We start from the raw sequence: 17,582 nt of genomic DNA, 5'->3' as shown, positions 1-17,582 counted from the left end.
TCCCAGTTCCTGTGGGAGAGAGGTCTAAGGACCAGAAACCCGGAAAATAAAAAGAACACTTTGGACCCTAGCCCACCTCTAACTCTGCAACCAAAGAGTTAGAACATCAGATCCAGACCCTCTGTGAAATGGCTGAAATCTTAACCTTTAGAGATGGCTGGTACCAGGCCTTACATGTTTTGTTCTGTTGGCACACCCAAGGGGCTTCTGAAAACCTTAGAAAGCAAATAATGGAGGTGACTAGTAGACTCTAGTTGAGAGCAGAATTTATTACTTTGTCTTTTCTTTTAAATTCATTGTTTTTTTGGCTTTTGTTTTTTTAATCTTTTGTCATTTAAAACGAGCATTAGATTTTGCTGGGGCCTAACTTTCCAAAATGGCTCAATTACAATGAGCTCAGCCTCAAGCAAAATGTCAAAAGTGTGAGAGAGATAGAGTAGATGGTTAGAGTTGGCCCCAGCATAGTCAAGTTAGATGGAGACTGGGCTCGGGGGTGGGAGCTAGGGTTGGGGCTAGGGTGGGTGGGTGAGACAGAAGGGTAGGGGTGGGGGAGATGATGATGGTTGTGATACAATGCTCTTCTTTCTCAGATGGGTGGGGCTGCTATTGGGTATTCTATGAATGTGGGTCACTTCTCACTGGAGGAATTGGCCCTGTGTCTCAGCCATGTCTGGTCCTCCAGCCACAGCACCGTGGGAGACTCATGTGAGTAAGACATATGTTCAGTGAACCCCCAGCCTAGGGGACCAATAGAAAAGTCTGGTCACTCGAGAATGACAGTTTCTTCACTTAGGACAATTCTGCTCAACACGTTCATCTGCCTCCTCTGGAAACCTTGTGCTAAATGTGTTGGTATTTCCACCTGAGAAAACGTTTCACTGCAAAAATCAACAAAACAGCAAACAAGAGCAAGAATACAATGAGAAAGAAAATGCCTACAGCTGCCATACTACAGGACAGCATGACGTCAGAGACCTTGACTCCCCTCAACAATGGGGGATTTGCGCAAAAAGTGTCCTCTATGTCTTCGAGTTTTTGCATGTTTTCTTTGTACCATTCTAAAAAGTAAATGTTTGAGCAAGTGCAGTCAAGGGGATTTTGTCTTAAATTAATGGTCCTCTGCTGGGACAACACGGGGAGGAGACTGGGCGGGATGATGCTAATGCGATTGGAAGCTAGATTGAGGTAGATCCCCTTAAGATGACTAAGGGCCTCAATACTACTGGATGTCAGCCTGTTGTGACTAAGGTCTACATGATTCATTATCTTCAGATTGATGAAGGCTTGATGGTCAATGGAGGAGAGATCACAAAACGATAAAATCAGGATTTCTAGGCTTCCCAGTGCTTGAAGTGGGTTGGTCTTTTGGATATTCCCATTTGGAAAGCGATTTCCCTGTAAATTCAGATGCCGGAGTGCTGGCAGGCCATCAAGGAGATGCTGATTGCTGGAGCCAAGGAGGCAGTGGGAGAGATTTAGCACCTTCAAGAGATGGAGGTTCTGGAAAGGACTTTGTGCATCTTTAACATGGAGTCGGGTAAATGCCAAGTCTAGCAGTTCTAGCTGAGGACATTCTTTGAAGGCCTCAGTCCTGAGGCCCAGGGGTTCATTGTAGCTCAGGTTCAGGCTCTGTAGGTGAGACAGGTTTCTGAGTTGCAGGTTGCAGCAATCAGAAGTTTCAATGTCATCATGGCTTAGGTCAAGCTCACGAAGGTGTTCTAGGGTTTCTAAACAGCCCGAACCAAGTTCAAGTCTCTTCGTGTTGCCTTTGATGTAAAGGTGTGTAAGGGAGGGGAAATTGGAAGCACTGATTTGGCACAAATTCTCAAACTTATTTGCACTAAGAACTAATTTCTTGAGCTTGCTTAGTCCCACAATCCCAGACGGTAATTCTGTCAGGTGGGTGGCTGTTAGGTCCAGCTCCTGGAGACCGCTGAAGCAGTAGAATGTGTTGGAAGTGATGTTGAAGAAGTGATGCTTCTGTAGGTTGATTCTCTCAACAGACATTTCACAGAGGCCCTCAAACATGGAAGAACTAATATCTTCGTCGTCATCAATGTCCTCAAATGTCCCCAGCCAGAGAGACTGGATAGTAGAGTTCTGCAGACCCTTGAAGATAACAAGCAAGCTTTGAGTCCCTCCGAAGTTCAAACTTTGGAAGACAGTTGACTTGAAAGCCCCGGGCTCTATTCCTGTAATGTCGTTTCCATTTAAGTTCAGGCTCAGATTAGTGGCTTGCTGTAGAGAGCTCACGTCTTCTTTCGACAGGTGATGGATAGCATTATTCTGAAAATCCAGGACCTTCAGCTTCTCTGTTGGGAAATCTTTGGGGAGTCTAATGGAGGAAATATGGTTGCTTCCAAGATAGAGGCTTTCCAAGGCTTTTTGACTATGCACTGGGATAAACTCAATACTGGATATTCCTGTTTGGATGAAGAACAGATGCTTCAGTGCCTTAGGCCCAGTAAGTGCTGTCTCTGCCATAAATATCAGGGGATTTGCAGTTAGCACAAGTGTCTCTAACCGATGTTGGCTTTGGAAAGTATCTTCATGTATCCAGTAAATCTGGCACCTCAAAGAAGATAAGAGCATTCAGCAGTCATTTGTACCAGGACAACAGAACCAACACCAGCCCAGTGGTGAACTAACAGTCCATTGTGTGCAATAACCAAGTAGTATTATACACTACAGGAAAGTAAAACAGAACTTTCTTCCATACCCACAGAATAGTTTGTTGGGTTAATGAATAGCCTTAGTTCTGAACACTCTGATTCAGAATTTCATCTATATTCCTTGTTTAGAGTGAACTCTCAGGGATTTTAAATTTCTTTCTTTTATGGTAAGGAAAAAAAAAAACAGTGATTTGATCGATTATAAAAAAACCCCAAACTGTGATTTACTGTTTAATTTAATGTAAACTCTACCAAAAACTATTTATTTGCATAGGATATATATATATATATATATATATATATATATATATATATATATAAACAATATTAACAACATACGACCTTTACTGATTATTTTTTGGTAGGGGGGCAGTGTTAGTAAAGATTGAGTCTAGGACCTAGCACATGCTAAGCAAACACTGGGCTGGCTCTAGTCTTGTTCTCTTTTCATCAGGTTTTTCAAAAGGAGTTTATGAAGAACTATGTGTCAGATGATATATGGGGAACTGCTCCTTGAACTGGAAAACAGTAAAGAAATCACCATCCTGGGGTTGGGGATTTGGCTCAGTGCTAGAGCGCTTGCCTAGCAAGCGCAAGGCCCTGGGTTCGGTCCCCAGCTCCGAAAAAAAAAGAATAGAAAAAAAAAAGAAAGAAATCACCATCCTGTTATTATATCTAAAAACACTGGATGAATTACACACTTGTGCCCATGAACGCACGCCCCTTTGTTTGCACACACGTATACTGATGTTTTTCTCATCTACCCACAAGCGAGTAGTGACACTGGCCTTAGTATCTCACAATGGTGCTTGTAAACCATGAAAGATCACTCTAGATGCATGTGTTCTCCCACTCTGCAGGAAGGGAAGGAGCAATGCAGAGAGCTGCTACGAGGGTGAGAGATGTTGTGGAAACATCAGGCTTCTTTCTCCTTCCCACATATGCAAGTTTCACACCCTCACTTGCTTTGTATATTTCTGCCCATTTGTTCTCGAGCATGGGTTCGGCACTCAGATAAAACTTCCGGGCTATAATTCGCCAATGGGAATCATGATTCTGTCTCTAGAACGGATAATGGAACGCTTTACGTAATTCGTGTAAAGCAAGTAAATAAAGAGCTAATAGAAGCCAGATGTGGAGATGCCAGCCTTTAATCCCAGCTCTTGGGAGGCAGAAGCAGGCAGCTTGGTCAACATAGTGAATTTCGGGACAGCCAGGATTGCAGAGAAAGACTTTGTCTCAAACAAACAAACAAACAACAAAACAAAGTTACTAGAGAGATCTATGAGTTTTTCTAAAATGTCATTGCTCAGTAACAGCCAATTACATTAACGTGTAGCGTTAATATGGCATCCGATTTGATCAAGATTTGTTTTTATTTTTGCCATCAATAATTCTTAGAGCAGTGGTTTTCTACCCTTTAATATAGTTCCTCATGATGTGATGGTCTGCAACCATAAAATTATTTTGTTTGTACTTCCTAACTGTAATTTAACTGTTGTTATGAGTTATAATGTGGATATGCAGGATACCTGATAGGTGACCCTGTGAAAAGGTCATTCCACCCCCAAATGATTCACAGGTTGAGAACCACTGCCTTCGAACTTCCTAACCTCACTAAGGCAGAGCCGGAGAGCAGAATGTGTTCCTCCTAATTGACTGGCTTGTATTTGCAAGGAAATAGTACTGGGGATGTGTTCCTTAGGGAAAGATAAACACGCAAGCAGCTTCTCTGTGGCCCCAGAGGAGAGAATGGAGGATACTTGGGGTGTACAATGCAGTTTTGCTTAAGGAAAATGTCAAGAGCACTCAAGGAATTGAAATACCTACCTGGTTAAATCCAGGAAGGTGAGATTTACGAGTCTGCTGAAAGTCGTCTTTTGAATCGTAGGCAAGGCATTAAAGCTGAACTCCAAAGATTCTGTTGAGTTTGGTAGAGTGCCAGGAATTTCACTGAGACCTAAATGTTCACAGTTGTATGTTTTGTTGACTTCTTTCTAACGGGAGAAGCAATGTAAATCAGTACCGGATCTAGTAGTTTGATTCACTCTCTAGAAAAACTCATGTATGACTTGCCTTTTGAGAAGTCACCCTGTGTCTAATAATCTTTATCAAAAATATACTTGCAAAGCCACGAAATGCTTGTGCACACTCGTGTTCACGATAGGTAAGAAACCACAAAGAATCGTGATAACGCACACCCTCTTGCTTAGATGATGGTTCAAATAAAACAGTTTATGAAAGACCTTTGTAGTCCATCAGAGAACTCTGAAGGATGGCATTAGATGATATTGAGAAATTTACACTTTGTTAGCTAACGATTGGCTGTAAGCCAATGTGTGGAGGGCACACCTCTAATCTCAGCACTATGGAGAGAACCAGGAAGTTTGTGAATTCAAGGATGACGTGAGCACCATGTCGAGACCCTGCCTCAACAAACAAACACCCCCCTAAACAAACAAACAACATGTAAGAGAGAGAGAGAGAGAGAGAGAGAGAGGGCTTTCTAGCATGCACAAGCCTGCTTCCTATCCTCAGTATTGAAAGAGAAAGATATTGTCAGTAGCCACCCTAATATCAGTATGAGCCTAGGTGAACCAAGTGTGGTGCTCCCTAGAGGAACCCTGTAGAAAAAGAGCCTTGCACAAAACAAGCTACCGAATGAATGCAAGAATTTGAATCTAGTCAAGACTTTAGGCCTAGCTTTATGTCTCCAAGTGAGCAACGGAACAGCTTTAAGTTAAAACATCATAAAGTAGCAGTCAGTCAAATACAGGAAGTGAGACATTCTATGTAGTGACTGGAGAAAGAAGGGGAGGAAGGAGGGAGAGGAAGAGGGGAGGAAACTTTTGTGAAGGAAGGAAGAAAATGAAAGTGATAGGACTCAGTGGATACAGGTACTTTCCACCAAGCCTGCCAACCTGAGTTTGCTCCCTTGGAGCTCACAGGATAGGAAGAACGAGCCAACTCTCGTGAGTGGTTCTTGCAAGTTGACTCCACACACAGGCTGTGGTGCGTGCACACATGTTGAAGAGTTATTTTAAAAGAGAAAGATATGTAACATTTCTTAGAAGATAAAGCAAATAATGGCAAAAGACTAACCCTTGCTTAGATTATGATTTTGAAAAACGTTAGGAAAAGACATTCTATAAGCCATCAGAGCACTTGGAAGACAAGATTTTTTTTTAAAGATTTATTCGTTCATTATATATAAGTATACTGTAGCTGTCTTCAGACACACTAGAAGAGAGCATTGGATCTCTTTACAGATGGTTGTGAACCACCATGTGGTTGCTGGGAATTGAACTCAGGTCCTCTGGAAGAGCAGTCAGGGCTCTTAACCGCTGAGCCATCTCTCCAGCCCGGAAGACAAGATTAAATGATATCGAGAAGCAATAAATTTTCCACAGTGTGTGTGTGTGTGTGTGTGTGTGTGTGTGTGTGTGTGTGAGAGAGAGAGAGAGAGAGAGAGAGAAGGGAATGAATTTCTTAACATCAGTGGCTAATGCAGTTAAGTAAAGGACCGGCTTAGTCTTTTGAGATACACATTTAATTAATTAATTAATTAATTAATTAGTAGCTAGAGATTAAATGACATGTTTGAGATTTGTTTTAACATGCTTTGGTTTAAAAAAAAAAGGAAGGAGAGAAAGAGAGAGATAATCTATAATCCCAGCACTTGGGAGGCTGAGACAGGAGGATGGCTGTGAATTTCTAAGCATGTTTGAGATAGAGAAAGCCCCTGTTTCAACAAACAAAAACAAACAAACAATCCGTACAACCAGGAAAGGAGGGGAGGAGAGAGAACTGGGTATGGGAAGGTGAGCAACAGAGACCACCAGTGCTGAGATATCTCACAGCCTGCATGAGCTCAAATGTCGCTGGCCCTTGAGTGTAAGGGGTGGGTATAGGGAAGCTCTTGTAACTATTTTGTAACAAATTTTTTCAACACAATACTAAAAGGAAAACTAAGTAGCAGAGATAGTGGGGTGTTTCAACCTTAAAACACAAATCATTTCCCCCTTTTGGGTCTGCAGGCTGTGACTACCAGACCATGGGGCTTTGGGTCAACCTTATTTCTAACCGAGTCGAAGATCCTGAAATCTAATAGGGACCGGCTCCTCAACCCCTAATCTAAGATACAAATCTTGAACTAAGTAGAAATGGGAATATATTCATCAGAAGGCCACAGAGCTGTATGGTCATGGTTTATCTGGCAGCGCTACAGCATAGAGGGCATCTGTGTGTCTGACGAGGGGGAGGGGTTAGGTAGGAAGGTCTGATGATGTGCATCCCACCTAGGGGGACTCCTAGGGAAGAAAAGTACCATTGGAGGTACAGGAGGATGGGCAGCAGGGACCGCCAGTGCTCAGATATCTCACAGCCTATGTGAACCCAGGCAACCACCCAGCTCCTGGTCCTGGATCTGCTCTCTAGTGGCCCAGTGAGGCTGTTCCACCCCCCTGTAGCCTTCCTTCTGCTGACTATGAACAGATTTCTCTAGCAGGAGACAGAAGTGCGCGTGCACGTGCGCGTGCGCACCCACCCACCCACATGCATACACACACACACACACACACACACACACACACACACACACACGCACAATCTTCCTTTGCTCTGAAGGGTGAGGCTCTTGAGCGGGCGTCACATTAGTCCCTTTTTTGTTTAACTCTATTTCCCGTTCCATGGCACACTTTCTCCTAGCTCCACTAAGCATGCGCATCTACAGGAAATCACTGGTTTCCCTGCGTGCCATGAAGTTATTATAAGTGTCGCTGAAGAAAATGCCATATTTATATTTCCTTGTAATGTATTCTCCATTTTTATAGACCCAGAGTCCTCTAGGCACTGTCACAAATCCATCCACATAATGTCCTTGAAATGCACACTTTGCATTTAAAACTTAGATTTAGCTGACTGGTGGGAAAAAGCACGTTACCAGACTGTCCCCGGTGCCTATGAACGAGGCTCACCCAGAGAGAACCGTGTAGACAGCAGTGGGCTCAGTGGACGATATTTTTTTTTCTGGTCCCCGTTGGCATATCACATATATGTGGAGAAAGGGAAATCCCCCAATCTGCCCAGTTTGTTACAATCCTACAGCAAAAGATCTTCCTCCTTGACTGGCTACACGGCAGACAGAGCTCATCCTTAACGTCAATTTCTGTGCGGCCCGGGCTTCAGCAAAGGCACTCAGACGCACGCAACTGCCCCTCACCCTGCTCTGGCTCAAGAAGCGTTTAGGACCCAAGGTGCTATGGGACCTCTGCTAGGCAGCTTGGCGTCAGCTTGGGTGGAGAGTTGGGCCTCTTTCGCCTAGAGCTGGGCTCCTGAGCGCTGCCTTTATTTTGCAACCCCTTCTCCCACCAGGCGTTCCTTTGCATTTTTTCAATCAGGCCGTTATTTGGTTCCTGCTGTACCTCAACCCCGTCACGTCCTTCTGCATTTTCGCTCCTTGCAAGCCTAGAGACATTTTTCTAATTTGGAAGCCTTTGAATTTCGCTGGGATGCTTATTCCCACCTTCTCGGATGTCTAGTACACTTGACAGAGGCAGGCTCGAGGCTTTGGAAACATTGTCCCTCCCCCACTCCTCCCTTTAATCACACCTTGAGCAATTTGACTGGTAAGCTAAATCCCAGAGCAAAGATTACTCCGTCAACAAACCAAACCAAACCAAACCAAATAACAAATGAAGCAAAACCTCCCAGGAAGGCACATCCCTAAAGTTGTGCTGTCTAGCTGACTCTTCCCGGTGAGGGACACTCCAGTTAAACCTATTTAGTTTTCTGAGCCCCTACAGCAGCTGTTCTCAACCTGTGGGTTGTGACCCCCCTTTTGGGGTGGGGTGGGGTGGGCATGTTGAACAACCCTTTCATTCCCGTCCCACATCAAATATCCTGCATATCAGATATTTACACTATAATTTGTAACAGTAGCAACATTACAGCTATGGAGTAGTAATTTGATGCTTTGGAGGTCTCCACGACACGAGATACTGTATTAAGGGGTGGCAGCATTAGGAAGGTTGAGAACCACTGTTCTACAGAATTAACCTGCTTGCCTTCAAATCCAAGCTCACTCATGGCACTGTGTTGCCTCGGCCTCTCTTTTCCCACCTGTAGTTTGGGAATAATAAGCTGACCTCGAAGGCAGGAGTGCTGTGAGAAGTATCTACCATACAAGGGCCTGACAAGCCCTGAGTAGGAGGAGGCCCCACTTAAGGAATCAACATATCACCCCCATGTCTAAAGTTCTTGGAAAGCTTTTTCGTCTGTGAACTTGGAGTTCTTAAAGCCCACTCCATTCCTAGAAACAGAAAGACTTTATTTTACTCTGGTTTAGAGAGAACGGAGTGGCCAAGAGAAGCATATTTGAAACGGGGTGGAGGAAGTAAGTTTACAGTCTCAAGGAAGTAGCCCAGAATGCTTTGGAAACATTTTTAACATAAGAGTAGCAATTGTGGGACACCAGCAAGCATATTTGCTGGTCTCTGAAGGCCTAGTCACGGTTGTAATTTTGTTACATGCATTCAAAGACTATGTGGCATTTAGTAACAGAAGATTCTCTGTGGACAGTTCATGAGTTTTCATTACAATTGTCTCAGAATTTGCCTGTAGGTTTGAACTTTTTTAAGCAAAAAAAATTATTAAAATATTAATCCCAACTTCTACCCAACATACACATATACACAGATGTATATATCAGTTCTCGAGCCATGAAACTTAGAAATATGAAACCATAAATCTTCCAGAAGAAACTTGTGGGATAATATCATCTTAGCCTGGGGTAGGCCAAGATTTCTTAAACTGGACAGAAATGCATTGAAACTAAAAGGAAAAGTATGTTAAACAGAGTTACAATAATATTAAGGACTTCCAGTTGGCAAAAGATACTTTTAGAAACGTAGAAAGGGAAGTTTCAGAGCAGAAGAGCTGTCAGATAAGGAAGAAGGTTTACAAATCAAGGCAGCAAAGGAGAAAATGGGCAAAGACAAGCATTTCACATACTCGAAAGTGGTAGGAGAGGGCTGGGGGGTACATTAGTGTTACACTGCTTGTCCACCATGAGAGTGGCACTGGGTGTGACTCTGAACTGTGCAAGAAGAGAGGAGGTGTGTAAAGTGCTGTGGCCATGTACTCAATGCAATAATTCATCAGAGAAATCAAAACTGAATCCCAATGAAATACGACTTTCCCAACCATTAGGATGGCTCACATTTAAAATGAAATGTTAACAAGACTGACACAATCAAAAGTCACATACACTGCCAATGAATGTTAATTAGTAGCAATGTTTTATAAAGCTAGCAACGTCTACTGTACAGACCCTCCTACACACACACACCCACCCACCCACACACACACACACACACATACACACACACACACATACACACACACTCAGAGAGAGAGAGAGACAGACAGAGACAGAGACAGAGACACCCTATGAGCAAATATATCTACGCAGGTACTCAGTTAACATAAAGCTGTTTGTTTGTTTACTAAAGAAAGACATAATCAAGAAACTCCTAAACCAGCATCATACATAACTTCCAAAAGATTATAAACAATGCAGTTTTCTATTAATAGTAGAGAAGTACATAAATGGTGGTTGGGTCTTCAACTCAAAAGAGTTGAATATGTTCTTCTACTCAACAGTAGGACTCACAAATGACTGTTAGACATGTCATCAGAAAGTGTCACCAATTCAATGTCAAGCAGAAGTAGCCAGGGAGTCAGTTTCTATGGTAAACCCCCAAGTGTATAAAGTTATATTTTAACAGGTATAAAAGCAACCAGGATGATGGGCCTAATACCTGGGAGGAGGCTTGAGGGCTCCTGGGGTGTTGAGTCCCCACTGTGTCTTGAGCTGTGCGTGGAGTGCTTATTGGTGAAAATGCAATTATCTGCATATTTATGGCCCTGTGAACTTTCTGTAGCTGTGTCTTGCTTCAACAAAAGTTTAATAAGCTGAAAAGAAGGCGTTTATTTAACAAAACAAAACCTTCTCATCATAGTAGGCAAGACGAGCTCAGGAGGGTGAGTCACGGGGACAGACAGGCAGCAAGGGCCTAATGATGCTTGAAGTGGCAAGAGGAAGAAAACGAAGCAAGGGGAAGGGCGGGTACAGGAGGCTGATTTGGATGGAGGAGAGGCCCACATGTGGAAACCAAAAAGCACATCTCTCTTAATCTGTCCTGCATTCTCCGACTTGTCTGTGCCCTAAAGGTCAGGAACACACAGAAATGTGCTCCCATCATGTTCATGCAATAGATAGCCTTGAGATTCCGCTGCTTAGAAAGAAAAAAACAAGAGAAGAGGGAAGAGAAAAAGAGATGGACTGTCAATGAAACAGGTTTCAAGGCCATTTAAAATTAATCCTGCGTTAGGGTGCAGCCACATCGTGGAGGTTGGAACTGCTGTACTAGAGGACTTCACCCTCACCTGTCTATCCAAAAGGGAAGTCTTCACTCTAACACGGGGTCTTTAGGGGATCAGGCCCCACCCCCAGGACCTGAAAGGCACAGTACTGAAGGCCTACAGCAGACAACTTCTCTCTTTTTGCCTCATTCCTCTTCCTTCTGCCAAAGCAGGGGCCATGTACAAAAGGGAACTGTCAGCTCCAGAGCCTGGTGCCATCCTTGGTGGTTGGAATGACTCAGTAACTCTGCTGGAAGCTTCCCTTCCTGGACTCCTTGTGGCCTCAGAAGGGCTGGACAGACTTCCCACCAGTGCAGGGCTTTGAGTGCTAACCTACTAAGTGTAGAACAGTGCACTGCATAGTGAGACTCCGAATGAATGGGAGGATCATCCCATCTGGGGATGATGTCAGCAGGTGCCTGTCATTTGTCCTTGGTCACTGAGGAGGTGATGTCCCCATCCTGATCCCCTTAAGGCATCTACATGGTGTATGACATTGAGTTCCCAACTTAAATGTGGTGAGTGGAGCTTGGGCTGATGAAGGCCCTTTCCTCTTTTACTTCTTTTATAGGCTGAACTGTGACCCATCCTCCCAACCATGTACTTCTGCCATTGACGCTCCAACTCCCAGGACCCTGGGCCTCATGTGACTATCATCGGAGAGAAGGCCTTTCAAGATATGATTATAGTAAAATGAGGAACTCTGGGTAGGTCCTAAGCTAGCATGACTAATGTCCCAATAAGAGAAAATGAGACAGAGCTAAGCGTGGGAATGGCACACTGGAGAGACACAAGAGGACAGTCAAAAGAAAGTCCTTGGAGGAAAGCACCCTTGCTGTTGCCTCCATCCTGGATCTCCAGCCTCCAGAAATGACAAACAGTAGGTTCCTGTTGTGTAATTTCCCTCACTCTGAAGCTCTGCTTCTGGAAGCCTGAGGAAACGAATACAACATCCCTGCTTTGAAATTCCCTGGTTTGCTATCTCTGCTCAGTCTGAGAACATCCTGAATTCACCCACATTCAAGGCTTACAAGCTTCTGTTTGTTTCTCCTCCAGACTTTATTCCAGTCCTGACTTGGGGTTCGCTTAACACCCTTGACTTCTAACAATAACTCAGGTCCATTCTGCCCCTAGCTATCCCTAGCTTACATTATCCTTCCAGTTTCCAGGTAGCAAAGTGGCTAACCAAGCCACTAAGGCTCATAGTCTTTTCTGTCTTTGCCATTTGCCAAGCAGGTCCCCGTGGACTGGCCACTTGCCAGAGTCAAGGGCAGCGTGGGAAGGTTGCGTCATTTAAGATGGCAAAAGACAGAGGCCATTCTCTCTCTCCATCCTCTCCACAGCTTCTGGTACATTGACAAATATTGTTACAGTTTCAAACAGAAGGTTTGAGTTGCCTGGGTTCTCAGATTTACTCTTGTGGGTTAGTCCTACAGGTGGAAGGGTTTGTCCGACAGGAGAAGAAAAACCAATCTCATTCACAATGATCCTTTAAACGTTCTGAATCCTGGCACGAGCCTGTCTTCACTGGTCTTTACCAAGACAGCCAAGAAACCAAAGGGCTCTGTGGGGAGTGACCATGCTCTGGGATGGTGAACAAACAGCCCTCCTACTTTAGGCGTCAGGATGGAGGAGGTCTGCTCTTCGCACCGAAACCCTGTTGATATCTCCCGGTGTCCTCTTCAGGGCAGTAGAGATTGAGAGCCAAGGCTCAGCCGAATCTGTATATATCTCAAGTTTTGCAGCAAGTGTCAGCTGGGTAGAGACAAATAGTTTGGACTCACCTCAGTGCACCTCTGATCTGAGGATCCGATGGCTTGGCAGCTGGCTGAGAAGAGAGCCACTAAAAGGAAGCAGCTGATGTCCAGAGCCATCTCAGGTCCAGAGCAAGCCCAGCTGCATAGGATTAGCTAACGCTCAGAGCCAAGCAATCTAATCACACTCTAATAGCTCTGGCAATTTGGCAGGCAGTGAGGTGTTCAGAAGGTCGGTCTTAGAGCCGAAATGCTGGGAACCACTCAGCACTTGTGGATCTGGGCTGCAAACGGAAAAAAAAAAAAAAAGGGGGAAGTTCTTTTTTGCATACCAACCATCTTGGCCAAAAATAACAGAGAGCCCTGCCCCACGATGGCCCACTGCATTTCCTGTCAAACTTGGGCCAGTTGTGCAGCCCTTTAGAGTCCCACTGTGATGCTTCCCACTGGTTTGAAGCCAGTTTCAAGGGGCTTGGGCCGCTCAGCCAGTTTCCAGTCTCTATCCTTGAATGGAGGAATCTGCACTCGCACCGGGGCACCACTTTTTCTAGCTGTCCTTGTGAGTGGCTAGGAGAAGGGCTGGAACATGCTGGCAGGCAGAGAGCTCCCTTCCAGCAAACTGGAGGGTTTCCACGTTGGGGACCAGGGCAAGAGGCGACAGGCCGGGCAGTCCTGCTAGCTGAACGACAGCTGCCTCCCGGACCACTACTGTTCTTCCTGTGGATGGAGATTACTTTCTTTTCTCACCCTGGTGACTTGGGACTGTTAAAACATCTCAGGTGAAAGCCCCTTTTCTGGGGCCTCACAAATGACTCAAGTTAAACAAAACAGCTGTTAAAAGCCTGGCCGACAGAGCAGAAATAGGTATATCAGCTTGGGGTCCCTTTTGCCTTAGGAATAGGTTTGAAATTGAATAACTCTGTTGTAGAGTGATTTCTTAGTATGCATGAGACTTCCAAGTTTGGTCCCTAGCATCCCATAAAACAGTCATGGGCATACCCCCAGAAAGAGTATTAGGGAGTTAAGAAGCAGGAAGATAGGCCGTTCAAGGTCATAGGGAGTTTGAGGCCAGCCCAGGTTACAGGAAAGCCTCTCTAGACAGTGAGGGGAGAAAAAGGGTAATAGAGAAACCCCTTTGATGGGGGTAGTAAGGTGAAGGAGAGGCGGGGAGAGAAAAAAGTTCAAGCGTTGACCCAGTGAATAACTACCACAGGCCTTTTCTGACCTTGAACCAGTTGACATATGGGGGGGCTAGCTGGTGTTGCCTCCTAAAAGAGTTGAATAGTAGACAGGACCAAGAGTCCACCCATCGGTTTCAGCAGAGGCTGAACAGAGGCAGGAAAAGCTCCTCACTTGGGCTATGTCCGTGGTCTTCTCAGTAACTAGGCATTCCATGAAATGCTATCCTCATCTGAAGACGATATTTGCAAAACACGATCTAAGCCATTAAAGGTGAGTGGCGGGGCTCTTTACTTCACAGAAGGCATCCATCAAGGTGAAGACCCATAGGTGCTAATCCTCAGGTCCACTGCTGGCCAACTGAGTGACCTACAACACGACCTGCACTTCCTTGGGTGTAGCTTCTCATCTGAAAGACCCCGGGGCTGTTCTGCTTACATCACACGTAATTATGAGGACCAAATGGGATCATTTGTAGGAAAAGGCTTTCTTAACCTTAAAGCCCTACATAAACAAAGAGTGTGAAGGGAAGTCAGCTATGAGCCACCAATCCCAATGTCATGTAAATATCACTCTCTGGAAATTGTCTCCTACCCCAGAGACACTGAAAAGGCATATTACTTTCTGTCTTAAAGAAAGGTTTGATGGCTCCGTTAAGGCCATAAGATTTTGTCATTTTCTGAGGCCACATCATTTGCATACGATTTGCGTGCGTTTGCATAATGGATTCAAAAGACCCGCTGCCAGTGTATAAGAGTAAAAGAAAATAAATGAATATGAGTGACCTTCTGCCACAGCATTCAAATCAAATATTCAGGGCATAATACCCTGAAATATGAAATAGATTAAAATTTAAACTATTGCAAACAGATAGGAAGATAGGTTTTAGAGTTCAGAGGCACGAATGAAGCCCTTATTTGATTCCAGATTGTAAAGAATCACATTCTCCTAAAGGTCACCCCATTCAAATGATTTTCATGCCTCAATTCTCCCCTCCACAGCCCTTTGCTCCACTGCTGTGGTTAGACATACTGCACTCTTTTTCAGTCTTCCTCAAAATGTCTCAGCAACAGAAAACTCACCATCCCTCAAGAAATTGGTCTGGGCAATTTTAGCTGTTAATATATACGATAAGGCTTTTATTTAACTGTAAAAATCTTCCCTATCTTGTACCCATAGAGTGCCTGGTTTCCTCCAGCTACTAACTGGGTAAATTCAAGCCCTTTCATATCTACCAGTCCTATGGGTATTTAAAATGATAATGTCTCCAATCCTTCCCTTTGTAAGTTAAAAATGTTCAGTTCCTCTATGTCACAAGCTCATCACTCCTTCTACTCTGCTTATGAATACTTCCCAAAGATCACAGAAAAATGAGTCAGAATCTTGTCTTTGTCACTACCTGGTTCTGTATCATTTATACTACCAATGATGGAATTAGACTAGCTTTTTTTTTCTTTAAATTTTTAATTTTGTTTACTACTGATGTATGTGCATGTTTGATGTGTTTGGGCTTAGGTGGAGGTCAGAGGGCAATTCTGGGGAGTCGGTTCTTTCCCTCCATCTTTATATAGGATCTGGGAATTGAACCCAGGTCATCGGACTTGTGCAGCAAGCACGTTTAGCCGCTGAGCAACCTCCCTGGCCCTTGGCTATTTTTTCTATAAGGAACTTCCTTATTTAAGACACTGTTACTCTAGTTTAAAATTATAGTTTCCAACTTACCGATGTAACAAAGTTGGCTTGAGCCAATAAATGGAGTCACACTTGCTGTGTCTTGACAATCTGCTTTCTCCTTCTTCGGAGATGGCATTGTTTCGTCTTGGCAAACAAAAACTAGAAAAGGCTATCTGGTGCAAATGGTGGGGTACTAACACATTCTAATGCCAATCTACTCACAGTGCCGTGGGCTGGGGTGGCCAGGAAGAGATAGAGCAGCCATGATGCACACTGGGGATGATTTCTTTCAGAGAGAAAAGATAAGCTGAGAAAAGGCAGTGGGACCATGTATTGACCGGTTGCCACAGCAATGTGTCCATATATGAACTATTCACATGGCATACAAATTCCATATACCTTATTATTCCACTCAAGATCATCCTTTATGGTCTATGATTAGTTAGTGGATGACTCTGAAGAACTGACCATTTTCATGTCTAGTGAGGTCTCTGTGATCACTTTGGTGCTTCTAAGTCAATGGTTCTCAACCTGTTGTTCGCCAACTCCTTTGGTGTTGGATGACCCTTACACAGGGGTCACCTAAGACCACTGGAGACCACAGATATTTTCATCATGATTTAAAACAGTAGCAAAATTAAAGCTATGGAGTAACAACAAAATAATTTTACGGTTGGAGGTCACCACACCATGAGGGACTGTATTAAAGGGTGGCAGCCTTAGGAAGGTCGAGAACCACTGCTGTAAGTCATTAGCACTAAGAGTGACTTAGGACCCTAGAGATCGGGCTTTGGCCTTTGAGCACTTCCCAGGTTATTATTCAAAGGCTAATTCATTTCAAGAATATACAAGCTAAACTATGCTGTCTGATCCAAGTTTGAAAAGCACTGCATGAGTAAATCCTATTAGATCATGTGAGCCACAGTAGATGTTACAGGGACTTACTGCTTTCTCTTCTGTATGTTTAGTTTCGCTTCTGCTTTTGGCTCAAACCTGGTTCCTCATCCCACTACACAGCACCCCAACCAGTGGCTCAGCTTACCTGGTTTCCTAAAATATTCTTGAATATTTGAATATACTTTATGGTCAAGTTTAATTCTGGTCACTTTATTTCCTGATAATTTGTCTACGTTTAATCAAATTCTTATAACACGAGATGTAGAGCCATGGAGACCCAAAGTAGAGTATCTCTCAAAGTAACTCTCTCTCCTTGAGGGTTGCATGGTGTGCTGTCTCATTGCGTATCTAAACAGCCCCTGTTCTGTAGGATGATGTCATTTATACAGAAAGGCAGGTCCAGGATAAGGTGAAGGCTATCATTGGATGAGAAGGAAGAGTAGGTGTAGAAAAAGTCTAGGAAGAAGAGAGGAGAGAGACAGAAGCAAGGAATCAAGATGGAGACAGTGATGGGGAAGGATGACCCAGATCTGCGTGGTCTTGAATTGCCAAGGTGGCTGGGATGAATTTCTTTAGGCAAATTTATCTTATCTAGGTGAACGGCTTATATCCTTATCAATTGGCTGTCAGTGCATTGTGTGGATGTATTGTGGATTGAGAATTTAACATATAAATCTGATTGTTGGGTTACAGTTTGTTGAGTCTTGATTTTACCGGGTGGCTGGAAGCAGAGAGTTCGTGGCTAGCAGAGAGCCACTGGGAGAGATACTAACCTGGAATGAATTAGCATTAGTTCTAATGGCCCGTCGGAGCCAGAACTAGTGAGAGGGCACGGCTGCCAGGGTAATCGTGGGAACCAGTAGCCACTGTAATATTGCTTCTTTGCAGATGGCACCACTATGGGGTTATCAGACTACACAGAGCCAGTAACCCTTGAAAGGACTCTAGCCAGCCCACGCAGGGCAAACGTGGCTTTGACAGG

General features: G+C 44.1%; 1 protein-coding gene across 5 annotated transcripts; it reads right to left on the bottom strand.

Annotated features, from left to right (window-relative positions):
• Positions 1-249: 249 nt before the first annotated feature.
• On the bottom strand, positions 250-13,102 carry Cd180 (CD180 molecule). Of its 5 annotated transcripts, none has more exons than XM_087617926.1 (3): positions 12,881-13,102; positions 4,503-4,665; positions 250-2,572 (listed from the first exon to the last, which is right to left on the bottom strand). In XM_087617926.1, exon 3 carries the CDS (start codon positions 2,482-2,484, stop codon positions 841-843), a length of 1,644 nt encoding a protein of 547 aa, XP_087474052.1. In that variant the 5' UTR covers positions 2,485-2,572; positions 4,503-4,665; positions 12,881-13,102; the 3' UTR covers positions 250-840.
• Between the last annotated feature and the right edge of the window lie 4,480 nt (positions 13,103-17,582).

This window comes from Rattus norvegicus, chromosome 2 (genome assembly GCF_021556685.1).
Source record: "Rattus norvegicus strain SHRSP/BbbUtx chromosome 2, alternate assembly SHRSP_T2T, whole genome shotgun sequence".
NCBI lineage: Eukaryota > Metazoa > Chordata > Mammalia > Rodentia > Muridae > Rattus > Rattus norvegicus.
This window is presented reverse-complemented; position numbering and strand designations above follow the sequence as displayed.

Excerpts from the sequence above, each read along its gene's own strand:
- Cd180 (XM_087617926.1), bottom strand. The coding sequence starts at position 2,484 with ATGGCAGAGACAGCACTTACTGGGCCTAAGGCACTGAAGCATCTGTTC.